Source organism: Phocoena sinus, chromosome 13, assembly GCF_008692025.1.
Source record: "Phocoena sinus isolate mPhoSin1 chromosome 13, mPhoSin1.pri, whole genome shotgun sequence".
NCBI lineage: Eukaryota > Metazoa > Chordata > Mammalia > Artiodactyla > Phocoenidae > Phocoena > Phocoena sinus.
Genome location: NC_045775.1, coordinates 31066268 through 31086623, shown reverse-complemented (window position 1 = coordinate 31086623; position 20356 = coordinate 31066268). Strand labels below are relative to the sequence as shown.

Below are 20356 nucleotides of genomic sequence, written 5' to 3'. Positions count from 1 at the left end.
CTTCAAGCTTCAAGTATGCTTCCTGTAGGGCAGAGGACTGGTAAGCCAAAAATCACATTCTCCAGACTCTGTTGCAGCTAGTTTTATGGAAGTATGTAGGTTTCAACAAACAAACACTTTCGTGTAAGATCTGGAAGTCTGTTTCTCTGATAGGCATAGCTGTGGAGAAAATTTTTTTTTCTGTATCAGAGATAACAGAGTTCTCATTGTTCAGTCATTAGCTTTGTGGACATCAAGAAGCATGGGTGGTGCATCCATTTTGCTGGTTCAGATTACAGTTGGTAAGGTGTGATTCTGGAGCTGGCTGTGGAAGTGGCAGCTTCTTGATTCTGGTAGCTTCCAGACAGTGGCTGTGGTGCCATTGTTCTGAAGATGTCAGGTTCTCAATGAGGAAGAGCACAGCTCTTTTGGTATCTTAGTTCTGAGGTGTGGTTTTGAGAATTTACTTCCAGCTAAAACTAACTGGAGTATATTCTGTTCTCTGCAACCAAACTTTGACTGATATAGTCTGCTCAATATGGTTTCAGGACCACTCATTTTTCATTGATTTATTTAGCAAATATTTATTGAGGGCCTTCTCTGAACAAGTGTTGAGATACATATTAAATATATATATTTTTTCAGATGTGTAAAACAATAGTTTTAGTTCACACAAATTACATGCTGCTTTAAAAATTATATTTCCAGCAAAGTAGTTCCATCCAAATAGAGCAAAAAAATCAAAAGTTCCGTTTCCAATCTAAACACCATGGATAGTTCATATGTCCTCACTGGTATAATGAAAAGATGATGGGGGGACTTCCCTGGCGGCACAGTGAATAAGACTCTGCGCTCCCAATGCAGGGGCCCAGGTTCGATCCCCGGTCAGGGAACTAGAGATCCCGCATGCATGCTGCAACTAAGAGTTCGCATGCCACAACTAAGGAGCCCAGGAGCCACAACTAAGGAGCCCGACTGCCGCAACTAAGACCATACACAACCAAATAAATAAATAAATATTAAAAAAAAGAAAGAAAGAAAAGATGATGAGAATTTAGAGACAAAAGATTAGTCTTTCCAAACTTCGTCTAACAAATGAAGGCAGAAAGGACCTACCCTACCTCATAAGGTTTCTGTGAGAATCAAATGAGGCAAAGTATGTGAAACTGCTTTGTACATTGTACAGGGCTACACAGTGCTGGTTATTTATAATTAGTAATAATAGTAACTTTATCCTACAAAGTTTTCAACATTGGATGCTTATGATAGCACCTTTAAAGACAACTATTTTTGTTTGCCTAATTCTCAATTCAGTGCAAATTCTGATTTTCATATAAAGGTGTTCTTAAAGATAAATCAGAGAGTGACTACTCACTTTGGGAAAGGAATTTTCACTTTTGAAAAATATTCACAGTAGGAAATCTTTCATTAAACGTGCCTCTCTCTCACATTTAATACAATTGTTGATTTACAAATTTAAATAATACACATTTTGGTACATTCAGTGTACAAAATGAGCTATATTTGTTTAGTTGTGTGAAAAACAGAATTATATCTTACAAATGATCTCATTTCAAATATGGGTAAGGAGCAAATCAAATTACAGTTCAGTCTTTGAGACACCTATTTAGTCATAATTTGCCATGTTCACATGCTTTATTTTATGCGCTTCTTTTTCCTGAGCTATGCAAAAGAGAAGCTTGATCTAGATCAAGAAGTGTCTAGTTAGGGCCTCCTATGTACCAGGCAGTGTTTTAGGTTTTGAAGACACCAAGATGAATGAGATACAGTCATCCCCTATGTTACAGTTCAGTCCAGCACTGTCCAAAGCAGCAGCCAATTGTATATGTGGCCATAGATCACAAGTGTGGCTAGTGTGACTCAGAATCTAAATTTTACATTTTATTTCATTTAAATTAATTTAAATAGCCATGTGTGACTAGTGGTCACCGTGATGGAGAGCACAGGTCTAGGCCAAACCCAATAGCTAACTTGTGGTTATCAAAAAAATAAATAAATATAAGATGCATGGGCAAGACCATTTTCTTCTGTCATAAAATAAAGTTGGCCTATTAATTTTCTGGTCTTAGTGGTGGGGGTGGGGAAAGTGCTGCAATGGTTTGGAAAAGTATATAGCAACAAGAGAAAGTTATACAATTCTGTTTAAAATCTGTTCTCTTTGATTAAAATATCCCCTAACATGTCTAGAATGAAAGACATTGCCAGGCCAAGAAAGCTAAAGACAACAAAGGTCAAAAAACTGAGGTCTAATTCCATCCAAAAACAACAGAATATACTTCCTTCTCAAGTGCTCATGGAACATTCTCCAGGATAAATCATTTCTAGGGTCACAAATCAAGCCTTGGTAAATTTAAGAAAATTGAAATTGTATCAAGTATCTTTTCTGACCACAACGCTATGGGACTAGATATCAGTTACAGGAAACAAACTGTAAAAAATACAAACACATGGAGGCTAAACAATACACTACCAAATAACCAAGAGATCACTGAATAAATCAAAGAGGAATCAAAAAATACCTATAAACAAATGACAATGAAAACACAATGGCCCAAAACATATGGATGCAGCAAAAGCAGTTTTAAGAGGGAAGTTTATAGCAATGCAATCCTACCTCAAGAAACAATAAAAATCTCAAATAAAAAAATCTAACATTAACACCTAAAGGAACTACAGAAAAAAAACAAACAAAACCCAAACTTAGTAGAAGAAAAGAAATCATAAAGATTAGAGCATAAATAAATGAAATAGGAACAATGAAAACAATAGTAAAGATCAACAAAACTAAAAGCTGGTTCTTTGAGAAGATAAACAAAATTGATAAACCATTAGACAGACTCATCAAGAAAAAAAGGGAGAAGACTCAAATCAACAGAATTAGAAATGAAAAAGGAGAAGCAACAAATGACACTGCAGAAATACAAAGAATCATGAGAGATTATTACAAGCAACTCTATGCCAATAAAATGGACAACCTGGAAGATATGGACAATTTCTTAGAAAAGCACAACCTTCCAAGACTGAACCAGGAAGAAACAGAAAATATAAACAGACCAATCACAAGCACTGAAATTGAAACTGTGATTAAAAATCTTCCAACAAACAAAAGCTCAGGACCAGATGGATTCACAGGCAAATTCTATCAAACATTTAGAGAAGAGCTAACACCTATCCTTCTCAAACTCTTCCAAAATACAGCAGAGGGAGGAACACTCCCAAACTCATTCTACAATGTCACCATCACCCTGATACCAAAACCAGACAAAGATGTCACAAAAAAAGAAAACTACAGGCCAATATCACTGATGAACACAGATGTGAAAATCCTCAACAAAATACTAGCAAACAGAATCCAGCAGCACATTAAAAGGATCATACACCATGATCAAGTGGGGTTTATCCCAGGAATGCAAGGATTCTCCAATATACGCGTATCAATCAATGTGATAACCACATTAATAAATTGAAGGATAAAAACCATATATCATCTCAATAGGTGCAGAAAAAGCTTTTGACAAAATTCAACACCCATTTATGATAAAAACTCTCCAGAAAGTAGGCATAGAGGGAACTTACCTCAACATAACAAAGGCCATATATGACAAACCCATAGCCAACATTGTTCTCAATTGTGAAAAACTGAAACCATTTCCACTAAGATCAGGACCAAGATAAGGATGTCCACTCTCACCACTATTATTCAACAAAGTTTTGGAAGTTTTAGCCACAGCAATCAGAGAAGAAAAAGAAATAAAAGGAATCCAAATCAGAAAAGTAGAAGTAAAACTGTCACTGTTTGCAGATGACATGATACTATACATAGAGAATCCTACAGATGCTACCAGAAAACTGTTAGAGCTAACAATGAATTTGGTAAAGTAGCAGGATACAAAATAAATGCACAGAAATCTCTTGTATTCCTATACACTAATGATGAATCATCTGAAAGAGAAATTAAGGAAACACTCCCATTTACCATTGCAACAAAAAGAATAAAATACCTAGGAATAAACCTACGTAAGGAGACAAAAGACCTGTATGCAGAAAATTATAAGACACTGATGAAAGAAATTAAAGATGATACAAACAGATGGAGAGATATACCATGTTCTTGGATTGGTAGAATCAACATTGTGAAAATGACTGTACTACCCAAAGCAATCTACAGATTCAATGCAATCCCCATCAAACTACCAATGGCATTTTTCCCAGAACTAGAACAAAATATTTCGCAATTTGTATGGAAACACAAAAGACCCCAAATAGCCAAAGCAATCTTGAGAAAGAAAAACGGAGCTGGAGGAATCAAGCTCCTGGACTTCAGACTACACTACAAAGCTACAGTAATCAAGACAGTATGGTACTGGAACAAAAACAGAAATACAGATCAATGGAACAGGATAGAAAGCCCAGAGATAAACCCATGCACATAAGGTCACCTTATCTTTGATAAAGGAGGCAAGAGTATACAATGGAGAAAAAACGACCTCTTCAATAAGTGGTGAACAGCTACATGTAAAAGAATGAAATTAGAACACTCCCTAACACTGTACACAAAAATAAACTCAAAATGGATTAAAGACCTAAATGTAAGGCCAGATACTATCAAATTCTTAGAGGAAAACATAGGCAGAACACTCTATGACATAAATCACAGCAAGATCCTTTTTGACCCCCTCCTAGAGTAATGGAAATAAAAACAAAAATAAACAAATGGGACCTAATGAAACTTCAAAGCTTTTGCACAGCAAAGGAAACCATAAACAAGACAAAAAGACAACCTGCAGAATGGGAGAAAATATTCGCAAACGAAGCAACTGACAAAGGATTAATCTCCCAAATATACAAGCAGCTCATGCAGTTCAATGTCAAAAAAACAAACAACCCAATCCAAAAATGGGCAGAAGACCTAAACAGACATTTCTCCAAAGAAGATATACAGAGAGCCAACAAACACATGAAAGGATGCTCAACATCACTAATCATTAGAGAAATACAAATCAAAACTACAATGAGGTATCATCTCACACCAGTCAGAATGGCCATCATCAAAAAATCTACAGACATTAAATGCTGGAGAGGGTGTACAGAAAAGGGAACCCTCTTGCACTGCTGGTGGGAATGTGAATTGGTACAGCCACTATGGAGAACAGTATGGAGGGTCCTTAAAAAACTAAAAATAGAACTAACATACGACCCAGTAATCCCACTTCTGGGCATATCCCCTGAGAAAACCATAATTCAAAAAGAGTCATGTACCACAATGTTCACTGTAGCACTATTTACTGTAACCAGGACATGGAAGCAACCTAAGTGTCCATCGACAGATGAATGGATAAAGAAGATGTGGTACATATATACAATGGGATATTACTCAGTCATAAAAAGAAATGAAATTGAGTTATTTGTAGTGAGGTGGATGGACCTAGAGTCTGACATACAGAGTGAAGTAAGTCAGAAAGAGGAAAACATATATCGTATGCTAACACATATATACGGGATCTAAAAAAAAAAACAGTTCTGTAGAACCTAGGGGCAGGACAGGAATAAAGACACAAACGTAGAGAATGGACCTGAGGACCTGGGAAGGGGGAAGGGTAAGCTGGGAAGAAGTGAGAGAGTGGCATTGATATATATACACTACCAAATGTAAAATAGCTAGTGGGAAGCAGCCGCATGGCACAGGGAGATCAGCTTTGTACTTTGTGACCACCTAGAGGGGTGGAATAGGGAGGGTGGGAGGGAGACGCAAGAGGGAGGGGATATAGGGATATATGTATACGTACAGCTGATTCACTTCGTTATACAGCAGAAACTAATACAACAATGTAAAGCAATTATACTCCAATAAAGATGTTAAAAATAATAATTGTGAAAAAAAAAAAACAACTGAGGTCTAAACAACCTAGTTTAGGGAGTTCCCTGGAGGTCCAGTGGTTAAGACTCTGAGGTTCCACTGCAGGGGGCAAGGGTTCGATCCCTAGTCCAGGAAATAAGGTCCCACATGCCACATGGCATGGCCAAAAAAAATTTTTTAATTTTAAAAATAAAAAATAAAACCCCTAGTTTATGTGTTATTGTTAGCATTCCTTGTCATTTTTATACTGGTCTCAACATCAACGATCAGGCAAGGATGAGGTTATTAGTGACTTGCTTACCGTGGAAACTTCCTTAATGGGGTGGGGTGGGCCATATCCAAGATATTTTTTTACTCAAATTTAAAAAGAAAAGGAGGACTGAGAGCTCATAATTAACAAAAAGTTATTACATGCTACTGATCACTTATAATTGGGAGTGGTCTGTAGCACTTAATACGTTTTTGTTAAACATTTGAGCAGCTACCGGTTAATTTTACCTATATTTTCATATGCAAGATGAATTTACTTCGATAAATTCTATTTACTCTAAACAGTGGATGCTATGATTTTACTCTTTTTATTTATTACAATTATTTTTAAAGATGTCTAAACACTATCAATTTATATGAGACAAAGAGAAAGGTGAAAATAAACATTATTTCTAAGACTAAAGGTAAGTGGTTATAACTGATAACAAGAATATGAATTTTACCTGTCATTGTCTGGTCATATACCAGATATCCTTCTAGGGTCAATATATTTATTTTTGCAGATCTGTCACAAATTACTATGTTTTTGAAGAGGCAAAACAGTGGCAGCTCCAGCCCCAAAGCAGATGTGCCTGATAACAGCATCTGAAAGAGAATACCATTGTGGTTACACTTGACTACACAGTGAGCTAATAGTGCTTGAGGCACTTCCTGCAGGGTGCATCCTCCTGGAACGCTGGTGTCTTATCACCATAACTAACCAAATGTGGACTGAATTAAAGGGGCTAGTTTGGGTAAAAGCACCATAGTGCTTGTTCTTGGTGATCTCTAACAAGGAAAGTGGTATCATCACAAATAGTATACTCTGGATTTGACAAACTTTCGTAGGAACTAATTGATTCGTTTCTGAATGGACTTTGTTCTAAGCTGGATTTCATGTTAAACATGTCTTAATTAAAATACATCTCTAGGGTTCCAATCCTTTGGAAACACTGCTCACAAGTAAGGTAAAGGTTTTATTTGATTTTTGCATAAGGTGAGGCAGGAAACAAAAGTTTTGTATATTAAGTGAAATAGCAATATTGGAAATTGAGTTTGGGTATGAATATCTTATAATTTGCATCTCTAGTTGTTCAAACGATGCATCCATCAGAAAATGGTGAGAATTTCCTTTTGATTTCTGGGCCTTGTCTATAGAAATTACATTTTTAAATGAACACTAAAACAGTGTATTATAGTTAAAATTTCCTATGGAAGCTAATTGAATTTCATTATACCAACGAAAAAACTGATAATTATAACCTATTTATGCCTTCCAGGAGTTACAGCTGTATAAGCCCTAGTAGAAATTATGAATGAATAAGTATCATGATAAATGATTCTAAATTTGATCTGTATGTCCGTGGCAGTAAACAATGCAATACTTAAATCATCATTCTTCTCTACAAAGAGTACTGGCTCTGGAATCGGATGCTTGGGTTCCAGTCCTGGCTCTCTAGTTTACTAACTGTGGCTCTAGGGCAGGTCTCTTAACTTCTCCTAGACTTTCTTTAATTGTACAACGGCCATAGTAATAATGATGCCTCTGTTGGGGGCTTTTGTCAGAATTTATTGACATGACCCTTGCAGTGGTTAGCACAGTGCCTGGCACATTGTAAGTGGCTGCTGTTATTACATGTATGTTAGATGTGCCTTGTAGCCTCTCTTGGGTATGTGCCCTGTTTCCTCAACCTGATGGCAAGCTTTGAGAAGACAGATACCAGGGACTTCCCTGGTGGTGCAGTGGTTAAGAATCCGCGTGTCAATGCAGGGGACACGGGTTCGAGCCATGGTCGGGGAAGATCCCACATGCCGCGGAGCAACTAAGTAGCCCCGCTTGCCGAAACTAGAGAAAGCCCGCGCGCAGCAACCAAGACCCAACGCAGCCGAGAATAAAAATAAATTAATTAATTTAAAAAAAGAAAAAAAGAAGACAGAAACCAGCTCATATAGTTTTCTAGTCTCTTCATCGCCCAGCACAATGTCTTATAAATTACTTTACATAGGTCAGCAATGAGGTTTAAAACTGAAGGGCAATTTGGGGCTAGATTATAAAGGACCTTGACTATCAGTTTCCCTAGACCTTCCCTGGAGCTCTCTCTCACCCTAGTACAACCCCTAAGTCCCCTTCGAGCTGCTGGTCAATGGGAATTCATGGCTGATTGCCTACCCCAATCAACAGCAGCCAACCCAATCAAGCATTCAGACAATTTACCAAAGGCCTGAGGCTGTATGTACAGTAGTGCAAAAAAGAGATTCCAGGTTGAGCTAAGTAACTGATTATTTGCACGCATATAGGAGCTGTTTCTGAGTTTTAAAGGCATTTCTGGCTAACTGGGAAGTGTGTAATTTCTTGATCTCACCTAAGTTAAATCGTGCAGAATATAATTTATGCCCTCCTTATTTAGCTCTTCTCATGTTTTAGTGATGAGCTAGTTAGCCTTTTCCATATCTAAGAACTAACTGTCACTGAACAATTCATCTGCAATAAGCTCAAAGGTCACTCACAGTCAATGTACTAACGGATGAGTTTTAAACAAGCTTCCTGAGTTTTACTTCTTAGTCTTTTAAATTAACAATTTGATTTGAGCTGTCCGAAAAAAGAATTAAGTTTAATACTAGTACGTATTGACTCTAACCTACTTTTAGTGAAGTAAATGCTGAATATAGCAGCAAGGTTCAGCAAGGCTGGGCTTCCTTACCAATTGATTGGTGTGAGAGCTGCATTTTAACCTGGTATAATCCATAGGTTGGATGCAGGCTTTGAGAATTTTAAATATTTTCACTATCACACAAAATATTTGGGAAGTTTGTACAAGGCCGTTCAGCTCTGCTCACTGCTGCCAGTGCTCTGGCAACATTTCCTCATCTGCACCCAGCTCTGCAGCTCCCTCTTTGATACTTCTACTTCCATTTTATCATAATTTAGAAAAATAAAATTCGAATTGTTTTTTAGTTCTATTTTGTCAGTGTACACCTGCAGGCGCACACGAATTTGATTATAGCTGTACGGTGTTGTAAAGAAGCTTGCAAATGGATTCCGAAACGACAGGCAGTGTAAATTATAAAAGTAACAAAACAAACGTAGGTTAAAGCACTGTCAGCAATAAATACAAATGGCTTTTTGGGGGGGAGGAAATAGCTTTGGAAAGAAGCGAGAATAGGCTGGGGGAGGGAAAAATCCACACCATTAGGAAAGGAAGAGCCACACTTAGGGACGCATCTGAGGGACAAGGACATTAGGAACACTTAAGTGACTCTTGATCCTCGGCAATCCTCCAAGGGTTAGAGTCACAGAGGGCAGTTAGGTTGCATGAGATCTGCTAGTTCCTCTTCTGACACTGCACCTTTATTTCCCAAGGCCCACTCGTTCAGCCTTGTTGAGCAGGGAACTTGTGCCCGGGAGTGTACAGGAACTGGGTTTGCAAAGATGAAAAGAGCACACACAGTTCCTGTCTCCAAGCGCTTCTAGTCTTGAAAACAGAACAGCCTAGTAGGTGGGTATAAAGGGCCCTGTTGCAAGAAGAGAGGGCAGTAACTAGAAGCTCGCGGAGGCCTCAGGGCTCCACAGAGGAAATGAGCTGTGTGTGGTCCAAAGGACAAACACTTTTGATAGGCTTTCCTATCTTTCAAAAATAAATGATGTTAAATAAATAGATCGCCTAGAAAGGAAGGGGTTGGCATGCAGGATGAAACTTTATGTGGAAGGTGTAAAACACATTTAATGGGAGCTGGGACTTGATACAAGTCTCCCGTAATTGTCAGGAAAGAAGGGTCCAGAAGACCCATGAGTGCTAACCGATCAAACGAGCGGCTTCTTCACACTTGCACCTCAGTAAATGTTGAGTGTTCTGTAATATCTACTTAGGGGTGGGGAGAGAGTCCATCCACTTGTATCAGATTTTGCACACAACATAGGGAGAAGACTACTTTCACGATTCTAATCCACGATTCTAATCCCTTTTCTCCCCTCACAGCCTGTAGTTTCAGGGCTGCGAGATGTCTCTGCAGGGATTTTCTCTTTTGAAGAGAAGTAATAAAAGCATTTAAATTAACGGGAGGGCGGTTAACACCGCAGTCCTGGACCCACCGCACGCCTCCTAGTCCGTCGGGGTTCACTCCGCGCCTCACCTCCAGTTGGCCCAACAGCGCTAATGGCCGTCGGGTAGCCACGACTCCAGATCCGCACGCTGCGGGCATTGAACGGTCAGGACTAGCAAACCAGCTGAGAGTTCGGAAGGTGCAGGGAGAGGGGCGAGGCCGGGCCGTGGGCGGCTTTTGACGAACAGCCCTTGCAGCCAATTGGAAGCCTGGTCGACTTTTCTCTCTGCCAATAGGGAGCGAGGCCCGGGCTTGGGGGAGGGGGGGGCGCTTCCCGCGGGCTGAGGCTGGATTCGATCCTGCACGGCGGCCGCGAAGGTGGGGGTGGAGGCTCGGCCTGGGCGGCGAGGAGTGGATTAGGGGAGGAGGGAAGACCGGAAGCCACGGTCGCGTCCCCATCCTTAGATTTGCTCCCCGGGACTGGGAGCGGAGACGGAGGAGGAGGGAGAGGCTGAATGTTGGCTCCGTGATAAAGGGGAGCGGCCGCTCCGGAGCCTCCTCCCGGGGCGCCCTTCTCATCCCGCGCACTTTCCGCACCCACCCGGCTTCTGGGCGCGCGGCCCACGCGGACAGCCGGGCCGCGCAGACCTTCGCTGAAGAGGCGCTGCCCGCGACGGGGACTGGCCGGCGGCGTCTGAGGCCCGCGCCCCGCCGCCACCCCCACCCGCTAGCCGGCCGGTCCCTCCGGCCGCCGCCATGTCCTCTTCCTCATCCTCCCCCAGGGAGACGTACGAGGAGGATCGGGAGTACGAGAGCCAGGCCAAGCGCCTCAAGACTGAGGAGGGGGAGATCGACTACTCGGCCGAGGAAGGCGAGAACCGCCGGGAAGCGACGCCCCGGGGCGGGGGCGATAGCGGCGGCGGTGGCGGCGGCCGGAGCTTCTCACAGCCGGTAACAAAGCGCGGCGCCCCGACCGCCGTGCCTGGCGGCTCCCCGGGAAGCAGGGCCCAGCGGCAGGGACTCGGCCTCAGGGCCTCCCGCCCTTCTCGTTTTCCCTTTTCGCTGCGCTGATCGGGTCGGGAAGCGCCGGCTCTTCTCTTTGGGGCTTTTATTCTTCGCCCTACCTGTTTCCAGCAACCCGACCGCGGATCCGGTCCCGGTCTGGCCGCAGGCCCCGCAGCGAGTCCTCTGCCGGCCCGAACTTGGGGAGGGTCGCGGGGCGGGGGCGGCGGGGAGGCGTTGCTTCCGCTCCGGGGGGCTCTGGTGCGCGATTAGCCCTTTGTTAGTTTTCACTCCTCGGGCGGCTGGCCGGCGTCTGACTACCCGCTCCCTTCAGCCCCCTGCCCGCAGCATCCGCGCGCTGGTCACAATCACAGGATGGTGGCATTGGTTCCGCCCAGGGCTCTCTTCGCCTGGGTCCTGAGGAGAGCCGCCGCTAAGTGACAAATTAAGCTCTGGGGCTCACCGCCCAGTTCCCCTGAAGGTTTAATTAAAAATTTTTTACTCTTGGCAGGCCTGTCGCGCACGCTTTGCTCCCCAGTTTCCTGATGATTGCTTAGTATAGTGTTTAGCTCTTCGGTTAAAAATAAAATGCGTTGGCAGGTGTTCGCACACGCCTACTTACAAGTAAAACGAAATCTTAAAATCACCTCAGTTCTTCATGGGCAGTGTGTTCCCAATTCGTTCCACAAAAAGAACTGAACTCAGGACTGCATCAAACACACGTTCCTAGATTCTTGTTTCTCTCATCAGAAAGCTTAGATGGAGGCAGAAGGAATGTGAAAATCGTTTTATCCACAGCAAGTGGCAACTCAGCTTCAGCTGGATGGAAACTAAGGAAACAAAGCAAAGGAAACGTTTTTGCCCTTTTTGGTGCGCTTAAGCTGTCTTAATGACTGGATGTTCTTTAAACATTTAACACATTCTAATTGTGATTTTTTTTTAAAGCAAACTTAACCCGAAATTTACGAAATAGTGCACATATATCCTAATATTAGATTAAAATGTTTTTCACCTTTAATAAGAGGGAAATTAGAAGTCTTTTAGCTCTTGTTTGCATTTTAATGTAAAAAATTCTGGTCAGTAATCCCCGGTGTTAGAGTTTACAAATACGATAATGTTGCAACACATTTTAAAAAGGAGCTTCTTCTTCCTCTAAATAGAATAATTTTTTAAGTGAAATTTATTTTTATTTATAATATTTATTTTTTTGGCTGCACTGCTCTGCATGTGGGATCTCAGTTCCCTGACGAGGGATCGAACCCGTGTCCCCCTGCAGTGGAAGCACAGAGTCCTAACCACTGGACCCAGGGAATTCCCAAAATAGTTTTATTATGGCTAGATATTGCTTTCTACTTCTGTTCCTGAATATTTGGAGTATTCAAAATGCAACTTGAAAGTGTGAATAAAGAAAGTGCATTTTTTTCTTAGGAAGTTTCAGTTCAAAGCTAACTGCATTGTGGAAATTGAAAACACAATTGGAATATCGGACTCTTATAACTGATATTTAGATGCATTGGATCATTGTATTTCTTTTGCCAAAAATTTGCTCGAGTTTTTATGCAGTAGCATGAAATGTCTTACATTAAGTGTCTTGGAAAGATACTTTAACCAGTTTACAAAAGTTGTTTTTGAAAACATTAAATATTAAGCCAATAGTATTATTTTGGATGTTGGGAAGAAAATAATGTATAATTAATACATCCAAAGTGAATTGTATCTAGCAGTGGAAATAGCACTGGACAGGTCTTGGGGAGAGTCAGGAGTCTTAGCTAGCATACAGTCTGTGTGACCTTGGGAAAGTCAGTTAACTACTGTTCTGAGTTCTCTTACAATGTAAAATGTGAAAGTTGAACTTCATGTTTTCCATACCTGAAGTTGTAGTTCAGTGATTAATGTCATGCAGCTTTTAAATTACCCAGGCAGGAACTAATGTATGCAGATTGAGTTATAAATTCACATTTTGTTTATCTTATTGCTGTTTTTTCTTAGGAGCGGGTGAACTGCTTTTATTTAACAGTAGAACCAATATTGTACTGTGAAATCTAATGAAGGATTATTTTTCCTGTTTTTAAACATTTTTCTTCGTGTAATTTTGGGTACTAGTTTGAAATCATTGCAACTATGGAAACCTGTGCATAATAAATTTTACTAGGACAGGAATGCCCTGAATAGAAGTTTACTGTCCAGTGCGTCATCATCGAGAAATATGGTAATTCATCTAACGGAAAAGGATTTGGCTCAACTTCAGCCCAGCCCCTTTGTACAAAGTGTTTAAGTAAATGCAGATCAGGTACAATGATAGGTAATCCTTTCAATGCTAGTTGGAAGTTTGTAAAAGTGTACAGTAAGACTTCAATGATTTACATTCTTTGGCTTTTCATTTTCCTTGAGTTATTTAATAATAACTAGATTTAAAGAGGAATGTGAGTATTTAAGAAAAACTGTTTCTACAAATGCTCCTGATGTAAGGATGAATTGTGAATGATGTTTTAAGGTGTAAAGAGAAATGAGTTTGTAGTTTGGATATGAGAAGTAAGACACTCTTCAAATTTGTGTCTTCTGGTATTAACTTTGAAGAGCAAAAACTCACAGAGTATTTCAAATTCTTTGGGCTGCATTTTGAACAAAGCTTAATTATGGAGGTTCATGCTATGTATTATACAATTACTTTACTCTTGTGGAGTAAATTGTGTTCTTAAATTTAACAGGCATGATCTTCAAGATCATAATAGTAAACTTCTGTATCTGCTAACTTTTATGAAAGCAGCTTGACTTCTGAATATTAGCACTTCACTTGGCAAAACCGATTGAGGAACTGAATTGGGAGTTTACTTACAAAAAAAAGTCTGCTTTTATAGAGATTGGTATCAATAAAAATTTATGGAGTACTAATGCATTTTAGGGCCTTAAGTTTTTCTTTTACTCTATTCTGCTAGTGACTAAACAGGCAAATCAAAGATTGTTAAAGTGATTGCTGATGAAGTGAAAATTTAAGTTTCTCAACTTTTAATAAATAGACTTGTAAGATGGCAAAATGCCAAGATAAAAAATATGGATCCTAGGATTTCCAAACAAAGGAATATGCATTATATAGAGAATCTAGTTTGAATTTAAGATATAGTTAAACTTTAATGATCTGAATTACAGAGATGATAGGACTATTATGATGGCTTATTGGGATGAATATAGAATGGGAGATGGGATGAAGGCACTTTGTTAGCTTAGCTCCCACAGGAAAAGTTTAGAGACTGTGACAGTGAGCATAGTAACTACACTGTGGTGTGTACCTCAGAGGTAAGTGCCAGAGCCTTGAGGCTTCTGTAACGGTAATGTCCTGTGTCTTATTTAGCTAAGCTGCTGCAGTAGAGTGAGAATTTTAGGCTTAGTTTTGGGAAGTAAATGAAAAGTAGTAGGTTTTACTATCTTTTGGTTTTAACAAGTGACAGTTTCTTCATGTTAGTACATATAGTGAAAAGTGCTGTTAATAGAGCCCTAAGCCCAACCAGAGCAGGTGTCTTGGCTCTGCTACCAACATGCTTTGTGACTTAACCTCTTTGGAACTCAACTTGCTACCTATCACATGAGATGGCTGGATTAGATGATCACTGTGATCTCTTAGCTCATTAAAAAAATAATACTTGAGCCCTGTCATGTGCTAGGTGCTGTTCTTGGTGATGGGATATAATTTTTTAAAAATTCCATATCTAAAAATCTGTGATTCTACATCATTTAGTGCTTTATTTTATAAAGGAGTGAAAATATATATTTTCCCTGTATGAAATTGAATACAACTTTCAAAGCTTGCAGTTGCAGCCACAGCACCAACTCAAGATGAGCTTAAACAACAAAAAGGGGGCAGGGGTAGGGAATTTATTGGCCCGAATAACTATGAATGCCAAGTTGTAGCATTAGTTTTAGGCATGGCAGGATCGAAGGTTTTAGATGATGTCATAGGGACTAGATTCTGTCTCTTTCCATGTTTCAGCTCTATTTCCTCTATGTAGTGATAAAGCTAGGCTTACATTTTTATAGCTAGTAAATAAAGAAGAACAGTCTCTCCCTCAGAGTCCATAGCTATCCCCTCTGATCAGCCATTTTTTATATCTCCCTAACCCCAACTAGTCACTGGACTACCTCTGAAGTTGGGGAGTTACGACTGTGTGACTGAGAATACCAGTGGAATAATATGGGGTTGAGGAGTTTTTGTTTGTTCATTTGCTTGTTTTTGTGTTCAGCTACAAGAAGGGGGAAGGAGTTTTGGGTAGGCAAAACCAAAGGATTTCTACCACATGAGCAAAAAAAATAAAGATTACTTTTTAAGAAGTTATTTGAATCAAAGTTATTTTTAATCTTTGTTATGTGATCAAGTGTTCCTTAAAACATTTTAGGATAGGAAAATTAAAGGGTTTCCTGTGTTTTGGATCTGCTCTATTAAGAAAAAGATCAAGTAAAGAGATGTGATTGTTTAATTTTAAGAAAAACCGGGACTTCCTTGGTGGTCCAGTGGGTAAGACTCTGCGCTCCCAGTGCAGTGGGCCTGGGTTTGATCCCTGGTCCGGGAACTAGATCCCACATGCATGCTGCAACTCAGAGATCGCATGCTGCAACTAAGACCCGGTACAGCCTGAATAAATAAAAATATTAAAACAAAAAAAAGAAAAACCATGTACTAGTTAACTCTAAGTATAGTGTGAGTTGAAAGCTATTTGCAGCTGTCCCTTAAAACTAGTTTGTCCTTGATCTATGTGAAGTATCCAAAGTAAAAGGGGGGATAATCTTAAGTATCTGGAAATCTGTACTCATTTCTTGGTAGTACTTTGATAAATTCTAATGTATCCAGAAAATGATTACCAGAATAGAGAAGGCACTCAAGATCATATCATAAGAGGAATGACAGAAGACTCTGGGGGACATTTAGCCTGAAGGGTAAACTTAGGTGTGATTTAAGAAATCATTTCAAATTATAGGAAGGTTATGTAGCAGAGGGAAATGAAGGTAAGGATAGGAGGTGGCAATTAATGTTTACCGAGCCCTGTTAATAACAACATCTAGCACTGTGCTAGACATTTCATATTTGTCCTATTTGTTGTAATTTTAAGTGATGAAGATTTTGTTTTAATTTTTATTTATTTTTAAAATTTTATTTTATTTTTTAATTTTTTTTATTTTTGGCTGCGTTGAGGCTTCATTGCTGTGTGCGGGCTTTCTCTGGTTGCAGCGAGCGGGGGCTACTCTTCATTGCAGTGTGCGGGCGTCTCATTGCGGTGGCTTCTCTTGTTGTGGAGCACGGGCTCTAGGCACGCGGGCTTCAGTAGTCGTAGCACGGGGGCTCAGTAGTTGTGGCTCGTGGGCTCTAGAGCGCAGGCTCAGTAGTTGTGGTGTGCGGGCTTAGTTGCTCCGCTGCATGTGGGATCTTCCCAGATCAGGGCTTGAACCCGTGTTCCCTGCGTTGGCAGGCGATTCTTAACCACTGCGCCACCAGGGCAGCCCTGTTTTATTTTTTTTAAGTGAAACTGAGGTTCAGAAAGGTTAAGTAAGTAGCGTAGCGTAAGATCGCAGAGCCAGTAAATGTCCAAATATTCAAACGCTGGTCTGGCTTCAAAGGCCATTTTGTGTAGGAAGTTACAGGAAGACAGATTTGGATGCATATTATGAAGAACTTTCTAAAAATATAGTAGATTGTCTCACAAGGTAGTGTGTTTTCCTGTCATTGGAGGTGATTAAGGAGAGGCTGATAATCACTTGCAGTGGATCTGTGCACGTTTGGTTTTGGGGGATGAATTATTGAATTTGAGGTTGGTCTTCTTTATATATTATATTTATAGGAGGGTAGAAAAGGCTATTCAGTGGCTGTTGAGCACGTGTTATGCGTGGAGATGTTGGGAAAACAAAAAGCCTAAGGACATTGTGCATTGCCTTTGTGAGTTTACAGTTTTACTATATGGAGAGCTTTAATGGGCCCTTCTCATTCCTCTCATATGGAAGCTTCATTTCTATTCTATTCTATTCTGAGCTTTCCTTCTCTTTAGTTAAGCCTGGTTTTCAGTCTGCAGTCGTCAAAATTAGCATTCAAGATGGATGTTATTGGAGTTTGTCTTTTTTTTTTTTTTTTGGAGTTTGTCTTTGAGGTAGCCTTTGAAGAGGGGCTGGGGGTTTGTAACTGGTGTGTAGCTTGCAGTGAGGACCAAATAATGTCTTCATTATAGTTGACCCAGTTTACTTAAAGAAGGGATTGAGTAATTAAAAAAGAAAAAAGTATACGGAAATTGCAGGTATGCCTCCACTTGCTGGGTACTTATTTGGAATATTGTTTCTAGTCTGATAAATAATAGATATAAATAGACCAGGAGAGAGCCTAGATAGCTAAACATTTGAAATGGAAAGAATTTGAGCTTCTGTATGAGAAAGGATTAAAAAATACTCCTTAAAAAAAAATACTCCTTAAGCTTTAGAAGACGTGGTCAAAGTATTAATATATGGATGGAGTAAACAATACTGACTATTCACCAATTTAAGATTCAGATGCACAGTATGATGCTCACAGGAGGTAATTTTAGGGTAGTAAAAGAAGCTCTGAAGATGATTTCAGATTTCTTATCACCACCATATAATATAGGTAGAGATAAAATGTTGATTTAAGAAACATGTTAGGGGCTTCCCTGGTGACGCAGTGGTTAAGTATCCGCCTGCCAATGCAGGGGACACGGGTTCGAGCCCTGGTCGGGAAAGATCCCACATGCCATGGAGCAACTAAGCCCATGCGCCACAACTACAGAGCCTGTGCTCCAGAGCCTGCGAGCCACAACTACTGAAGCCCGTGCGCCTAGAGCCCATGCTCAGCAACAAGAGAAGCCACCGCAATGAGAAGCCTGCACACCTCAGTGAAGAGTGGCCCCTGCTCGCCCGCAGGCAGCAACGAAGACCCCAACACAGCCAAAAATAAATGTAAATAAAATAAATAAATTTATTGTTGTGATGAATTGGGAGATTGGGATTGACATATATACAGTAATATGTATAAAATGGGTAACTAATAAGACCCTGCTGTATATGGGAGATTGGGATTGACATATATACAGTAATATGTATAAAATGGGTAACTAATAAGACCCTGCTGTATAAAAAAATAAATAAAATTCAAAATAAATACATTTATAAAAAAAGGAACATGTTAGTATTTGTGGGGAAAAAGAGGGGTGGTGAAAATATAGTTTGAAAAGATACCTTTAATATATCAGTTTTATATTTGGAAACAATAGGGTTTTAAAATTTTTTAAATAAACTACAGAAAGGATGAGAAAATTTTAAGTTCAAGAAAAGGGGACAGGGCTTCCCTGGTGGCACAGTGGTTGAGAGTCCGCCTGCTGATGCAGGGGACACGGGTTTGTGCCCTGGTCCGGGAAGATCCCACATGCCACCGAGCAGCTGCGCCCGTGAGCCATGGCCGCTGAGCCTGCGCGTCTGGAGCCTGTTGCTCCGCAACTGGAGAGGTCACAACAGTGAGAGGTCCGCGTACCGCAAAAAAAAAAAAAAAAGAAAGAAAAGGGGACATAATTTAAAGATAGAGAAATATCAAGGTAGATAAACTCACGAAAGGCAGAGTTATTGAGTGGGAATAAGGGAAATACAGAGGGTATGGGATATATTCTCAGCCTTGAGGTTGAGATAATCATATCTTCCCCTGAGTACCATATTGATTGCATTTAACATCTTTCAGCTTTTAAAGAATAACTTAAATCTTGATCTGTTTCAGTTAAGAAATATAATTAAGTAGTAATATATTAAAATCAGATCTTTTGAGAGATTTTTAAAATTGATCCTATAATCCATTTTTTTGTAAGAAGACCAGTTTGAAAAGTACTCATTTTTTAGCACTGTATTCAAGATAGTGGTTCTCTGTGTTGGGAAGGGAGGTAGGAAGAGGAGATGTGTTCAGCTCCCTCTTCCTAGTGTTTTATTTATTAAACTGGGTGGTGAGTTAATGAATATTCTTATATTGTTCTTCATACCTTTTCATAGGTCTTAAATATATTATACAATAATTTCCCAATTTTTTTATTATGTAAAATATTTAATTACATATACCCTTCACCTAGATTCAGCAGTTTTTAACATTTTGCCATTTGGGATTTTATCTCTATATGTGTATATATTTATATACATACTTTTTTTCTCTATACTATTTGAAAGTAAGTTGAGACATCATGTCAGTTCATTCCTAAATATCACAGTTTTCCTAAGAATAAGGATATTCTTTTCATATAGCTATTGCCATCATAATGGTACCTAAGACAATCAAAAACATCTTACAGAAAAACCCAAATGAACTTTTTGGCTAACTCAGTAATATCCTGTTTATAATTCAATTTCTCCAATTTTCCCTAAGATGTCTTTTGTAGCAGTTTTTAATCAATTGTAAAATGAAGGCTCACATACTGCATTTGGTTGTTGTGTTTACTCTCAGTCTGAAATTTTCCTTCCACTTTTTTTTACTTTTGGAGGAGCCCAGGCCAATTTTCTTTTGCATTTTTACCTTTGCTAGCTGATTTCTAAGGACCAAAGGAGATGACTGTCTTATTTCTTGTAGTTTATTATTGTCTAATTATTTTTAGAGTAAAACTTATTATTTATACTTTAAATGTTTTCTCTAAGTTAGGTTTTTAGGTATTACTTAGAGCTTTCTTCCTGTGTTATTGTCATCCAGTAATTAAGAGCTTAATGAGGATAATGTACATTTGGTTGTTGAGTTTCACTGAGGCGGTCGCATTTGTTAAAGTTGCTAATAAAGTGTTGGTATACATAGGGTACAATCAGAATGGTTCATTTCAGACTTAGTGGCATGTAATGAATATCTGTTGAACCATAGAAAAGACTCAGCATAAGCAATTCAAATAAAATTCCAAGGACTGAAATAGTATTTGCAAAGGATTTAATTTATTTGTTGGATTTGACAAGAGTGTAAGAATAGTCTCATGGTTACTTTATATACTTAAATTAGTTCTTTTTTAAAAATTCTGACATTTTTTTATTGGCATGGCGCAAGACTGTTATAGTATTTTCTAACAGTCTTTATGATAATAAAGCAAAGTTGGTGAGTCTTTAAAAATAGCCAAAAAGGGATTTAATGTTCCTAAAATTATTCTTAAGTTTTAATGGTAAAACATTTGTGTTTTTAGATTAGGAGGAAAAACCCTTTTTTCCTGTTTA

The 20356-nt window shown here is 39.4% G+C and overlaps 2 protein-coding genes across 5 annotated transcripts in view; one reads left to right on the top strand and one right to left on the bottom strand.

Annotated features, from left to right (window-relative positions):
- GALM (galactose mutarotase) overlaps positions 1-16266 on the bottom strand; it is a 110442-nt gene extending 94176 nt beyond the window's left edge. The window contains exons 1-2 of one of the 3 annotated variants that reach the window (XM_032653490.1): positions 11272-16266; positions 6571-6712 (exon numbers count right to left, since the gene is read on the bottom strand). The gene's annotated coding sequence lies outside the window, so the exon portion shown is untranslated. Of the gene's footprint in view, positions 1-6570; positions 6713-10196; positions 10486-11271 lie in introns of those variants that run through there. The other 2 variants (XM_032653488.1, XM_032653487.1) reach the window with 2 other exon arrangements.
- HNRNPLL (heterogeneous nuclear ribonucleoprotein L like) overlaps positions 10532-20356 on the top strand; it is a 37894-nt gene continuing 28069 nt past the window's right edge. For both annotated transcript variants that reach the window (XM_032653484.1, XM_032653485.1), the window contains exon 1: positions 10532-11098. In XM_032653484.1, the coding sequence (XP_032509375.1) occupies positions 10904-11098 (195 nt within the window). In that variant the 5' untranslated portion in view covers positions 10532-10903. The remainder of the gene's footprint in view (positions 11099-20356) is intronic.